The sequence below is a fragment of the Hippocampus bargibanti genome, linkage group LG06 (genome assembly GCF_051943395.1).
Source record: "Hippocampus bargibanti isolate YZ-2025 linkage group LG06, ASM5194339v1, whole genome shotgun sequence".
NCBI lineage: Eukaryota > Metazoa > Chordata > Actinopteri > Syngnathiformes > Syngnathidae > Hippocampus > Hippocampus bargibanti.
The window spans coordinates 25,637,785-25,652,396 of record NC_142739.1 but is presented as its reverse complement, the minus strand read 5'-3'; the positions used below and the strand labels follow the sequence as shown (position 1 = coordinate 25,652,396).

Below are 14,612 nucleotides of genomic sequence, written 5' to 3'. Positions count from 1 at the left end.
TTTATAGCATCTAAAATACCCAAAACACGCAGGCTGATATTTTTAATCAAATGCAAAACACCAATAAAAATGACTTCAAGTGTCCCAAAACTACTTCAAAATGACCTCAGAAAAGTTTCAGTTTCAGAAGGTCCCGCCCCCTTGTTTGTGACGTCACGTTAGGACGTCTTGCCTTGCTCGAGAATCAAAACAATGGCTTCAGATTCGGAGAAGATGCTTTCTTGTTACTCATTCAGTTATGAATATGATTCAAATAGTTCTGAAGAGGAAAGCATAAATGTTTGCAAACGATTAAAGAAGTCCTCCCATATCAATTTGAGCCGTCAGGACTCCAATGTAGCGTCCCAGAAAATGCACAAGATGGTGCCCAAGCTCCTTTGGAAATGGGCTGATTTGTCTGCTGGGAATTAGTGTCAGCTAGTATCAAATAGTAGTAGTATGTATGTAGTAGTAGTAGTATGTGTTTTCCTTCTAATTTCGCCATCAACATGGATCAACGCGAAGTTTTCAGACCAAACAAAGTATCCAAAATGCATTGTGTGTCACTTTCTCAGTCAGGGGCGCTCCTTCAGTGACGTAACGTGAGGACTCGTCACCAACTCAAAAACAAGAGTTCCTGAATATTCAGCGCTTGTCTTAAAACGTAAAATATAGCTATATGCCGTGGAATCTTTGTAAAATACGTTCAGTAGAAGTCATTTCAAGTGATTTTACAAATTATGGATACAACTTGTCCGAAGGCGTCGGTTGTCCTTGAAGTCGATGGCACCGTTATAACAATCAAACGCAGGGCAATGGTGGTCATGTGATACATGATGAGTGGATTCTCTATTGATATGATTTCAGGCATTCTCATGGCCCACTGAAGGAAAGCACCAGCGCGACGTGGAACTGTGATGAAAATGACTTTGACAGCCCAGAGCTGACAGATAACAGCTCCTGGCAGGTGGTGGCGGGTGGAGGGTCGAAGGGCGACCTTGTACATCGCACGGGTGGAGGGAGCCTGCTGTTCTATTTGTTTGTTTTGTTGTTTTCTTTTTAGTCCAATCACATTTCAGCTTCGGTGGGTTGTCGTGTCAAAGTCACCTGGGTTCCCAATCGTAAGTGTTGGCATCGAACACACACATACACACTTCTGAATTCAGATGATAAAAGTGATGGGTGACGTCGGCCTTTCTCTCATTGGTTGAACAGAAAATCGATTATGTTTACCTCTCTGATTGGTTGAGCTAAAAATGTGCATCAAAGATTGATTTGACAAAGCATGTCGGACATGGTTACAAATTGATTTTCAAGGTTGACGTTTCAAGAAAAATGTTTTTTTTTTTTCTTGAAGTGCCACAGAGTTGAACTCTGTTTTTGATTCACCATTTTGCCATATGATGGTGCCATTAACTCATTCACTGCCAAATGATGTGCAAAAATGTGGCCACTCCAGTGCCAGGGTTTTTGTCACTTTCACTCAAATAGCAGGACCCACAGAGGATTGAGTTTTCGGACTACATAAACGTTCAATTCAGCGTAAGAAATCTTAGACTCTTTTCTTTCATCATAAAAAAGAGTTAATTCCGAAGTTATATGGGAGTTATCTGAGCTTGAAATAGGGGTGGATGTACAAAATACAATACAATGCATACACATTGAATTATATAGCGCTTTAAAAACAGCTGAAGCTGTAATAAAGCGCTAACATGGACAAAAGGCAAACGCTGCCACTTCGTGGAAGGGAAAACATTGCCAGAGGTGTGACCAGCGCTTTATCACCAACAACAAGAAACTAAAACCCGAACAAATTCAGCTATGACGCTCCACGCCACAATTTTCAATTCCCGAATAAATTCGGGAATGGCAGCGAATGAGGTAAGAACCGGATGAGTTATCTATTAGCTAGCTAGCTAACTTTCTATCTATTTGAGTTATTCCTGGTTGAGTGAACGCTGGCGCATGTGGCTGCCGCTGCTCACCCACAGAAAAAAACGATCCTGTGACTGTAAAGTGACCTTGAGAGTTTTGAAAGGTGCTTATAAATGAAATGTATTCATTATTATTCTTATTATTATTCTTCTTATTATTATTAGAGAGACCCGTGGAAGGGGCAGGTCCCAAGCTTGCCGCACCGCCGCTGCCATTCACACTATTTTAAGAGAAAAGAGGGTGCACATTCAGTGGTGGTCGATCAGGACCGGTGAGGCCAAAATTTTCTGCTGGTCATCACAAATACTGACCTACATTTCCAAGTCAAACTGGTCAACAGGGGCACGCAATGAATTTTCCAAAAGGGCCGCATGAGAAACTGGAATGGCTTCCAAGGGTCACGCCAACATGCTAACATCAACTCTGTTCTATGAAGCTTATTCATAGCATTTCTGTATTCGCAGGAGGTCTTGCTCCAACTTGGTCTAACTTTGGCCATAATGCACTTTACTTTGGAGTCAGTCAATCCTCCATGAAGTGTCTCCAGCTGGTCCAGAATGCTTCTGCTCGCCTCTTGACTGGTACTCGGGTTTTGGGTTTTCTTGTGGGGGTGCAAATAAAGCGCTGGTCAGACCTCTGGCAATGTTTTTTTTCCCTTCCGCGAGGGGGCAGCATTTGCCTTTTGTCCATGTTAGCGCTTTGTTCCAGCTTCAGCTGTTGTGAAAGCACAATATAAATCAATATGTATGAGGTGTACTGTATTTTGTGCAGTCGCCCCCATTTCAAGCTCACATAACTCCAGACCCATATGACTTAGGAATTAACTCATTTTTTTCTCATCAAAGAAGAGAGTCTAAGTTTTCTTACAATGCATTGAATTTTATATAGTCCTAAAACTCAATATTCTGTGGGTCCTGCAATTTGAGTGAAAATGACAAAAACCCTGGCACTGGAGTGGACAATTAAATTTGTAAGCCAAAGTATCACTGTAACTTAATTTGATGAAAAAAATAAAAATAAAAAACACCTGTCAGGCATGTTTTATTTTAGTTACATTCACTTCCTAAGAGTCATGCATGACCACAACAACCTTTTTTGGACCCAATTATCAGGACAAATTCACACTTTTCACACCCAAGCCAGAAATATTAAAAAAAAACAATCACCCGTTCGATGTTTGTGCTCAAAAACAAGGACAAAACTCGCTGATTGCCTGCAAGCGTTCCGCCACAAGTACTGTCGCAAAGTGAGCGACCACCACTGGGAAAGGATCACGTGCATGCGTGGGGGTGGGGGGTGCTCGACAACTAACGCGAACGTGAGTGGCGAGGAGACAGCAACTAAAGCAAGAAATGTGGGAATCTAGCTGCTTTCTGCCTCCCACTGCCTGCCTGTTCACTTGCCACTTGGCAGGACTGCAAATGGCTCCACGCAGCACACACAAGGCAACGTGGGCACCAGCCATATCGCGCTCGCTTTTTCCGCCTCCCCCCCAACCCACCCCCCACATAGCGGCAGCGCGGATGGATACCCAGCACCCCAACCGATCTCCATCCGCCCCCCACCCACCCTCACCATCAACAAAATCAGCTGTCGTCTTCTTCCTTCTCACCGTGTACAGTGCACGCTCTGCGTGGATGTTGAGTCACCGTGCGGCAAGCGTGTTACATAATGGCTTGTTAAAACTATGCAGATGACACATGGCAAGGGGAGCGTGCGGCCGCCATCATGGACATACATGTTGATCGGATGCTAATTTGCTAGCGCGAAAATGTTTCGCCTACGTATGATGTTTCTCGCTTAGATTTATTCAAGAAGGCACTTGTGAGGCTTCAGGAAATAGCTCTGGTTTCGGTAGTCATGGTTACAACAATAAGATTAAAAAAAAAGAAGGAACGATGAAAGCTCATTTTATGAATGCATATTGGAAGGATGGATGGATGAAAAAGAGAAAAAAATTCAACTGGATTTTAGGGATGAGAATTTTCCGCCGATTGGCGGATTTCCGACTTTTTCGAACCAAAATGACCAGATAAAACTAAATATAGTGATACAAACTTTTCGATCTACGAATGTTAAATTTATAAAAATTTTACTTTGGCAATTCGAACTGTTTTCGGGATACACACAGAGCTGCCTCAATGAGTGATGTGTCGTTTGCGAACGAGTCCGTTCTTCTAACAACGAAATGGGAGCCGCTTGTTTTGGTCCTCTATTCTCCGCCCCCACTTCGGATTAAGCCACGTGATTGGTCAAGAACGCAGCAGTGAGGGGGAGGGGGGGTTACAGATAGAGAGAGAGTGAAGCCGTTCTCCAAAAGGAAAATGGCTGCCGACTTTTTTTGTCCTCTATTCCCTGCCCCCAGTCAAGCCACGTGATTGGTCAAGAACGCAGCAGTGAGGGGACATGGTTTAAACATTAAAGAGACAGGCAGACGACAGAGAGAGTTTGCACTTTGATAATTCAAAGGCAGAGTGTAGACTGCAAGGTTAAAATATATCATCAATCAGGCTCCACAAACAACCCGCACAAGCCATCTGTACACTTGATGCAAAAAGCTATCAACCCAGCTAAACAGAACATAATTGATGAGAAACTAGATAAAATTATCACAAAGAAAGCACCTGCAAGCATCTCAAGATGGTGAAAGAAGAAGGTTACGTTTCTCATCAAGTGTTTAATACTGATGAAAGAGGCCACTCCATTCCATCAAGCCATCAACGATCATCACAAAGGTCAATACAACGACTTTATTATAGAGTACCGTTTATTTATTTAATTACAATACCATAGCACATTGATTATATATAAAATAAGGTATATTTTGTGTAGTTTTAAGGCTTAGAAAATTAGAAAGTAGAAAATTATGTTTTATGGGGACATGGGAACGGATTATTCTCATTTTAATGGTTTCCAATGAGAAATTACTTTTTGGTATACACACTTTTCGCATTACACTGCCTGGGAACTAATTACGTTCGTAAGCTAAGGTATCACTGTAATTTTATTGGTTTGCTTACCATCCATCCATACATCCATTTTCCGTACCGCTTATTCCTCATTAGGGTCGCGGAGGGTGCTGGAGCCTATGTCAGCTGTCTTCGGGCACAAGGCAGGGGACACCCTGAACTGGTTGCCAGCCAATCGCAGGGCACACAAAGACGTACAACAGTCACTCTCACACTCACACCGAGGCACAATTTGGAGTGATCAATCTGCCTGCCATGCATGTTTTTGGAGTGTGGGAGGAAACCGGAGGACCCGGAGAAAACCCACACGGGGAGAACATGCAAACTCGAACCGGCAACCTCTCTATTTATGTTTTTTTAAGAGTCTGTACTTGACTGTCATGCAGAGTATGAGTACTTTAACCATTATTTGTTAGCCTGCTCAAAGATATAGACGTGGAGCTAATTTAACAATTTCAACATTCGAATCACACCACAAATGAAATTATGGTCTGCCTGCATATTCTCTTGCACCCCTCTCCCTCCCCAACTTTTGAGGAGTAAGTACTTCCAGGAAGACGGCGGAATGTCATTGAGGGAGGTTTCGTGGACCCAGCAGCACTTGAACGCATCATCACTACTAGGCTACAAATGCCGCATGGGAACCACGCTGCGTTTTGGCGCGCGCGCACGTACGCGTGGATGCGCACACCTGTCGGCTAGGCTGCTGGGTTCAAACGTATATGGATGTCATGTCAGCCACAGAGCCCAGGAACGAACGGAAAGGAAGGAATGGAGAAGGGAAATGAAACGAAGGGAGTGGGTGTGGGGGCGGAGGGGGGTGAGCAAAATACGGGACGCATAGGGTGACAACATGAAGCTGCATGATTGTCCACAGCAATAAAAGAAGAGGAAGAATGAAAGATAGAAAGCCAATCGTACCTTGAATAGGAACATAGGACATGTTCCAACTGCATTGAACGGAGGTTGCGACAGGTCTTGGCGTTCCGGAAAGCAAATGCTGTACTAAAAAAAAAATAAGGGAAAAAAAATGCAGAAATGAATCTAAATGAAAATCACGGGCGGCGTACTCCTTCCCTATGGGAGCCGATGATGATGGTGAAGATGCCAATAGTCCGCCGTGATCACCATCGGCATTCTAATTAGCATCATGGTAAAAACGAACAAAATAGTAATCATAAAAAAATGACAATGATAACAATCCACCGCCGCTTTGCGAAAGCGCGCGTGGCTCCCTCCCGGTGCATCAAGAGGAGGCAGGATGCACAAAGCTGCGTGTGAGTGGATGTGTGTGTAAGAGAGGGGGCGGTGTCAAGGGGGAGGCACGAGTGGGTGAGAGTGAGAGAGCGCCTACTGTCATGATGAAACCCACGCGAGTTGCAGGCAGAACACGAATTGCAGGCAGAACACGCCCATTTGCAGTCAGAACACGCCCCGCAGTGTTATGATTGGTTGATGCATCGAGGCGGGAAGGGCCGCAATCCCACACGGGCCACGTGACCACACCGATGGTTATTAAATTTCCGGTTTAACGTGATATATTTCAAGTTTTAATGCGATCAATTTCATATTTTAATTGTCATCTACGCATCAAGTTTTAAACAAAACAGATAAAAATAATTCTTTTTTTATTGTACAGGAAAAAAATAGTAAGTCATGTCATACCTGAATTCTGCAGCCAATCAAAAAACAGCTGGCGCATTTCTTGCAACCAATCGTTTTACAGCCGAGAATTCCAGTGGATTCCAAATACAGTAACGCAGTCAACTGCGCATGTGCGGGGATTTTAAAACAGGTGACCGCAAAGTAGCGTCGACAAAATGTGACGCGTTGTGCCACTTGAAGCACAGCCAACAATGGCGATTGGAACTTTCTATGGAGGATAAGCTAACTAGATGAGGAAGAGAGTACTTTCGTGTACTGTATCTTCAAAAAAGCTTATTGGCGCCTCCAGTTGAACTGCCCATACCTTCAAACAATGGCATTGTTTCCAGTAAGGAGAATACTCCCAGGCACTTTCTTCTTTTTGCGGTTGGCAAACAAACTCGAAGGTAATTTTCTGTGTGCGATCAAGAAAAAGCCTCTAAGTAGTGAAAACAGGAAGCACTCTTTGGATGGCGGACTGTAAACCGGAAGTGCACCTGACGAACGAAACAGAAGAGCCAAAATGGCGTTCATTTCGTTGAGGTGAGACGAGCACAATATGTAATTTGACATGCAACTGTGTTTCTTTGTCTTTAAACTGTAAATGTATGTATATATTGTATTTATTATCGAGATGTCGAGAGAAAATATACAAATAGAGGATGTTTGTGTGCGCGCGTGGGTGTGTGTCTTCAAAGGGAAAATGCTGCATCGCGTTTTCTGTGAAAAATTGTCGCCACATAGTGGTGAAAAGTTATCAGTGCACATTTCACAATGTAAACTGAACTCAAAAAGTGAATTAGAGCACAAGAGGGAGGGAAAGAGTGTGTATGTGTGGCCAAAACCTCTTCACCCAATCAACCGTTTCAACCCCAAACATGTTGATGACAAATACTTTAAAGGACAACCGACACCTTCGGACAAGTTGTGTCCATAATTTGTAAAATCACTTCAAATGACTTCTACTGAGTGCATTTTACAAATATTCCACCGCATATAGCTATATTTTATGTTTAAAGCCTCTCATTGAATATTCATGAAGTCTTGTTTATGAGTTGATGACGATGCCGGACGTGACGTCATGTCAGGAACGCCCCTGACCGAGAAAGCGACACACAATGCATTTTGGGTACTTTGTTTGATCTGAAAACATCGTGATGATCTGTGTCAATGGCGAAATTAGAAGGAAAAAACACATAAATAATGTGATGGTGAATTGTTGTGTGTTGCACCAACACAACCAATTGCAGTAACACCATATAAGTGGACACAAATTCTCAGCAGATAAATCTGCAACGGAGCTTGTGCGCTATTTTGTGCATTTTTCTGGGAGCTACATTGGAGTCCAGACGGCTCGAATTGATACGGAAGGACTTATTTAATTGATTGCAAACATGTATGCTTTCCTCTTCAGAACTATTTGAATCATATTGATAACTGGATGAGTAACAAGAAAGCATATTCTCCGAATCTGAAGCCATTGTTTTGATTCTCAAGCAAGGCAAGACGTCTTGCCGTGACACCACGAACATGGGGGTGGGACCTTCTGAAACTGGCCACTTCCGGTAAATACACTGCAAGTACCTGGCAGCACTTCCAAGCTCGTCCCCCTTCCCAAATATTTCACACACACATACACACGCACACACAAATGACAGCTTTCAATATTCTACAAGTTTGACAAGATGTGCGTCTTTATTCCCCTCTCTCCCCCTTTTGAGAGAACAACCTAAAACGAGCACTTGACAGGTACAAACATAGCATTAGAAAACACACTAAAGTACATAACACACAGTCACCCACCTCACTCCCTTTTTGTGTCCCTAATACAAAGCTACAAAGTTACTCGAGGGGTTGAAACGTGCAAAGCAGTCTCCCGCGTTGGCACAACAGAAAACAATTGAAACGTTTTTTTTTTTGTCTCTTTTGATGCCACTTGCCAAACTCAAATATTCATAGCACGTGTCGTATCAAACACGGTGCTTTTGTAGAAAATAGAAACTTTGAAACTTTTCACCCACCCTATATATTCTCATGACAAACTTTTACATTATTTTACATTAAAAAATGCCTGTTTGTGACATAATTAAAGGACAACCGACGTCACTTTTTTGTTTCCTAACTGACATCAGAAAAACGTTTTATAGCATCTAAAATACCCAGAACACGCAGTATGATATTTTTATTCAAATTCAAAACACCAATAAAAATTACTTAGTGTCCAAAATCTGCAAAAAAAAATTGAGCTACGAATTGGGCATTTTCAGAAGGTCCCGCCTCCAGTTCGTGACGTCACGCCAAGACGTCTTGCATTGCTGGAGAATCAAAACAATGGCTCCAGATTCGGAGAACATGCTTTCTTGTTACACATCCAGTTATGAATATGATTCACATAGTTCTGAAGAGGAAAGCATACATGTTTGCAATCGATTAAAGAATTTATTCCGTGCCATTTTGAGGCAACATTGGGGGGTAAATGTATCACCAAAAAAGAGGCAGAAAATGGCGACCAAGCTCAGTGTGAGGAATGAATCAGCCCGTTTCCACAGGCTGATAAATTCCTTACATGGAGCTTGGTCGCCCACTTCTGGCTCTTTTTGGTGCAACATGTTGTTTTCAGACCAAACAAGTACAGCAAAATATATTGACGTGATGGAAGGACTGCTACAATGTGTCCTTTTTTTTCGGTCAGGGGCGTTCCTTCAGTGACGTCACGTACGGACTCGTCACCAACTCAAAAACAAGACTTCCTGAATATTCAGCGTGAGTCTTAAAACGTAAAATATAGCTATATGCTGTGGAATCTTTGTAAAATACGCTCAGTAGAAGTCATTTGAAGATATTTGACAAATTATGGACACAACTTGTCCGGAGACGTCGGTTGTCCTTTAAGGTTCCATTTATATTATCTATCAGAAACTTAGTGGCAGCCATATTTTATGTCCCATTTCAGTGTTTTTGCAAAAATGGACTGCATAAGTGCCAAAAAAAGGAATGCCCTGAAAAACAAAATATTTGTTCTCCATTTGGAATGTCAAGAGTCTGATATCGCAAGGCCATCTGATTGGTCCAACCCAAAGAACGATTTTCCGACAACAGGAGAAATACAACAGCAGTATAATGTGGCTGCATTATTATCATCATCATCATCATCATCATCAAAGACACATACGTACATAAATTGGATTAAATGTGAATGTATGACAAAATATATCAAATATTAGTCAAGCGAGCTACAATCTCAACAGAGGTATAATCCAATAAGTGGACTAGCTCCCGGTGATTTGATTCATTTTTTTAGCAGGTAAGTACTCAGTTTTGGAATGGTGCAGCTTGAACTCGAAAAAATATGTCGCCTACTTCCTGTTTCTTGGTTACGTTTTTTTACTGTGTCCAAAAATCGATGAATTTTTTCGATTTATTTTTTCCCTCAATTAAAAAAATTGATTAAAAAGAAAAAAATGGCATCCTTTCTCTCAATACCAGGAAATTATTTCAAATTGACAGTGCAAAAAGGACATAAACATCACTTGATTGTGATTCGATGACCGGTTTGGTCTTTGACATTCATCAGAAAATCACTCCAAATATTGAGCTCTGTTTTTCAAATTAAAAGTAGACCGGTTTCAACATTAACTCATTCACTGCCAGATGATGTGCCAGGGTTTTTGTCATTTTCACTCAAATTGCAGGACCCACAGAATATTGAGTTTTAGGACTACATAAACATTCAATACGGCGTAAGAAACACTTCTTACAGCAGAAAAAAAGAGTTAATTGCTAAGTTATATGGGTCTGGGGTTATCTGAGCTTGAAATGGGGACAAATAATAATAATAATAATAATAATAATAATAATAATAATAATAATAATCATAATAATAATACATTTCATTAATAAGCACCTTTTAAAACTGTCAAGGTCACTTTACAGTCACAGGATAAGTTTTTCTGTGGGTGAGCAGCGGCTGACACACGCACCAGCGTTCACTCAACCCGGAAGTAACTCAAATAGATAGAAAGCTAGCTAGGTAATACATAGCTATTAGATAGCTAGCTAGATAGCTAGCTAAGATGGCTAGCCAGCCAGCTATACAGCGAGTAGATAGCTATTAGATAGCCAATGTATAAAAGGCAGATGCTGCCCCTTTGTGACAGGGAAAAACATTGCCAGAGGTCTGACCAGCACTTTATCGGCACCCAAGCAAGAACAACCAAAACCCGAACAAATTCGGGAATGGCGCTCCATGTCACACTTTTCAATTGTCAAATAAATTCGGGAATGGCAGCGAATGAGTTAACAATGGCCCGGAGTCTACAATTTCACGATTCCATCTGCAGGTAGGCCGATAGTCAACATGTAATTCTGAATTGTTTTGAATCAGAGTAGCATATGGCTGCCTCAATTGCACCACTGACGCTGCATACTCGCGTGCATTTTGGTCATTAAGACGTACCATGTCGGAACAAAATCGGACCATTTTGAGTCGCAAAAATCAGTTACCGCTGACTACATCACCCAGAGGTGCCTTGAGATACAAGTAACCCGTCTGAGCCGTTCTATTCATTTACTTTTTTCGATTCCATGAACAAAAACTTGTAATGTGTCTTTTCAAAAGGTGTAATTACAGGTAACATCCAACTTACGACCGAGTTCCGTTCCGACCAAACGGTCGTAAGTCAAAATGGTCGAAATACATTCAAAATGTTGAATAGAGACTCGGAGGCTAAATGACTCGCAAACTCACCCCTCTGTTGCCATCACACGGTCGATTGCTTTGCGAGAGTGAGATGCTAGCTGGCTGGCTAAATTGTCGTACGCGTTGGCGGCCTGCTAGCGCGTTGCGGTGCCAGGCGTAGAATTACAAATTTTAAAATAGGGTCTGGAGGTCGTGGTCATAAGTACAGTTGGTCGTAAATCGAGCCGGTCGTAATTCAGATGCTACCTGTAGTTTAATGTCTCCAACAAATACAAAACGCTACAGATGGGCTAACAGATATTTGAATACAAATGGCAGAGTATCAAAAATAATTAACCCTCAGGGGCATACATGCGTTATCCTCTGCTAAGAGTGAAACAATATATATATATATATATATTCTTTATCCTTTGCGAAGAATGACTGAGTTTCTGTCTATCTGTCTGGATTACAGTATATAGCCACAGTGCAACAAAAACAGTTACATTCTTTCATTTCTAGTAAACGACATTTTTATAGAAAGTATACAATCACAGAGTGCTATTTGCAGCGTCACAGAACACGTGACATCAATTGTTATTGGGTTTTTAGGTTGGGGGGGGAGGCAACTGGCACCTGATTCAAGTCTTAAAGACGGTTTTGCCGCAACGGTGCGTAAATTCAACTCATAGCTCAAGGCACCACTGTACAAGAAAAGGACAAATCCCATTTTGAAGTATTTGTAGCTGTTTGAAAAGCTTGCCAAAGTACTCCTGCCAAAAGGCAGGAGTACAAACATCCCAGGAACGCATGAGGACTTAGGACAGACCCAAGCGGCGCAACCCGCCACATTTCGCAGGCTTTTCATCCCTCTTTCGTGCCTTTCAGTCAATGCGCCGAGTTCAGTACAAGCCCACGTTGTCCCACTCCACAAGGTACTGCACCTTCCCATCCGGCGTCACGCGTCTGGCCAGGATTCTCACCGCCTCGCCTCCGCTCCAACTCCTCGGAAGGCGTCCGTCTTCCGTCCCGTCTCCGCCCCCACCGAGCGCGTCGGCCTGGGGGTACGGCGGCAAGTCGTGTAGCAGGATGGCTTCTGCTTGTTTATGTCCCGGTTGCAGGTGCTGGCCTGAGGTCAGCTGGTATGGGAAGCAGGGCGGGGCTACTCGGCAGCTATCGTCCATGCTGGGGGAGGAGTTGATGATTATGATTTTAATCGTTGATTCATCTTTTGATTTTTTTTTTTATAATTACAGTGAGACCTCAACTTACAAACACCTTATCTTACAAACGTTTCGTCTTACAAACGTCAAATTTCTGAAAATTAAACCTTATAATAAGCACTATTTTCATAATACACACCCACCACGGCTGGCGGAGTGATCTTCGGCGGAAGCACACGACCGAACAGCACCAGAGGTTAAGTTACCAACAGTCCTTATGGAAGGTGACTCTCCTTCCATAAGCCATCAACGACCATCAAAAAGGTGAATAAAACTTTATTTTACAGCACAGTTTATTTTTTTATTTACAGTCCTCGTGTAATGTGCCTCTCTTTCCAAACAGCAATTCCCTTTGACCTCCAACGCCATTCCAGCAAGCCATCAATGACCATCACAAATGTAAATAAAGTGACTTTATGATACAATGCAGTGTATTTCTTTCATTACAATAAAATAGCACATTTATTATACATAGAATAAGGTATGTTGTGTATAGTTTTAAGGCTTATTTAGTTGAAAAAGTATATTTTGTGGAAACCCAGGAACGGATTATTCCCATTTTAATGGTTTCCTATGGGAAATTATTTTTTTGCGATACACACTTTTCGCCTTACACACTCTGTCTGGGAACCAATTAAGTTCGTAGGTTGAGGTCTCACTGTAATTGATGAATAAGAGTGCCACAATAAACGATTACTAAAATAGATGTGTGTAATCATACTGCGGTAGAGAGGAAAGACCTGTTGCAGGAATGGAGACCTCGAGAAAGTGCCGTGTGGTAGAGTGCGTACATCCGCTTCGGGGGAGAACTGCAAAAGGAAAATCAGCGTCAGAGTTTTTTTTTCGTTTGTTTTTTTATTGTTATTCTCATTGCGATTTTTGCAGACGTCTATAATCCAAAGATTTAATGTTGTTCACAGTCGGACCAAGCTTTGGTTGCGATGTCACTGGATGCGTATGTGGAACTGTTGCTGCTTGGAATTGAAGCGGATTTATGCGGGACAGAAGATGTGAGACAATCTCGTTTCGTCAATGGATGCTACAGCTTGTTGTTTGCTTTGAAAGCTTGTAGCAGATGTGCACGTCCACCATGACGTCTCTGATCCACTGGTGAAAAGGAGGCTTTCATCCTCTCCTTTTTCATCTAGAACTGCTTCATGTAATAAAGTGTTTGTCTTGTATTCAAACATCATAGAGTACATGGGGGAAGTCGTTAAGATTGCGAGACTGTTTGTTTTTATGTTCCTGTTGTGTTTATTATTTTGCTTTGTGTTGACGATGTTGTGACGATTGATTAGGATGTATTGTATGTTTTATTTCTGTGTTTATTTGTCTTGTTTTTATAGCTAATAGCTAGCTAGAAGGATGGTTACATAGCTTATGGATAACTAGCTAGATATCCAATGGATGGCTGACAGATAGCTATCGAGATGGATGGCTATATAGCTAATGGATAGCTGGCTAGATAGCTAGCAAGATGGCTGGCTGGCTGGATGTCTCGATGGCTATCAATTGGCGATCTATTGGCTATTCTATTTCAGTGACTTCCTGGTTGAGTGAACGCTGGCACGTGTGCCCCCCCCCCCCCAGAAAAACGTATCCTCTGACTGTAAAGTGACCTTGAGAGTTTTGAAAGGCGCTTATAAATGAAATTTATTCTTATTCTTATTCTTATTATTGATAGCTAGCTGGCTGGCTGGCTGTATCGATGGCTATCTATTGATGATCTATTGGCTAGCTAGCTAGCTTTCTATCTATTTGAGTTACTTCCAGGTTGCGTGAACGCTGGCGCGTGTTGCTGCCGCTGCTCACCTGCAGAAAAAAACTTTTCCTGTAACTGTAAAGTGACTTTGAGAGTTTTGAAAGGCGCTTATAAATGAAATGTATTATTATTCTCATTGTTAATTATTTTATACAATTATTAAAAATGTATGAATTGGTGAAATCTATGTTTCTCTTCAAAGGTTTTTCCACCTCAAACTCGACCAACCTGACTCTGGTGATCTCAGTTCATCATCGGTACCACTCTACTCACTCTCAAGGACAACGGGAGAACCAAGACAAGAGCATGGAAATTCCTACTGGACCCCACAGATCCTGCCCACCACCTCTTCCAGCGACTCCTTTCTTCAGGTAAGTGCCATTTAAACCATGCAACAAACATTGAAACAGCTTCTTCTCCCA

General features: G+C 42.1%; 2 protein-coding genes across 17 annotated transcripts in view; both read right to left on the bottom strand.

Moving 5' to 3' along the window:
- syngap1b (synaptic Ras GTPase activating protein 1b) overlaps positions 1-6,870 on the bottom strand; it is a 103,546-nt gene extending 96,676 nt beyond the window's left edge. For 8 of the 14 annotated variants that reach the window (XM_088998364.1, XM_088998374.1, XM_088998370.1 and 5 more), the window contains exons 1-2: positions 6,549-6,826; positions 5,805-5,888 (exon numbers count right to left, since the gene is read on the bottom strand). In XM_088998364.1, coding sequence (XP_088854490.1) covers positions 5,805-5,888; positions 6,549-6,585 — 121 coding nt within the window. In that variant the 5' untranslated portion in view covers positions 6,586-6,826. Of the gene's footprint in view, positions 1-4,934; positions 5,008-5,804; positions 5,889-6,548; positions 6,827-6,852 lie in introns of those variants that run through there. The other 6 variants (XM_088998368.1, XM_088998378.1, XM_088998366.1 and 3 more) reach the window with 5 other exon arrangements.
- Positions 6,871-8,210: 1,340 nt separating this feature from the next.
- phf1 (PHD finger protein 1) overlaps positions 8,211-14,612 on the bottom strand; it is a 43,914-nt gene continuing 37,512 nt past the window's right edge. The window contains exons 14-15 of one of the 3 annotated variants that reach the window (XM_088997699.1): positions 13,169-13,237; positions 8,211-12,390 (exon numbers count right to left, since the gene is read on the bottom strand). In XM_088997699.1, the coding sequence (XP_088853825.1) occupies positions 12,108-12,390; positions 13,169-13,237 (352 nt within the window). In that variant the 3' untranslated portion in view covers positions 8,211-12,107. Of the gene's footprint in view, positions 12,391-13,149; positions 13,238-14,612 lie in introns of all 3 variants that reach the window. The other 2 variants (XM_088997702.1, XM_088997701.1) reach the window with 2 other exon arrangements.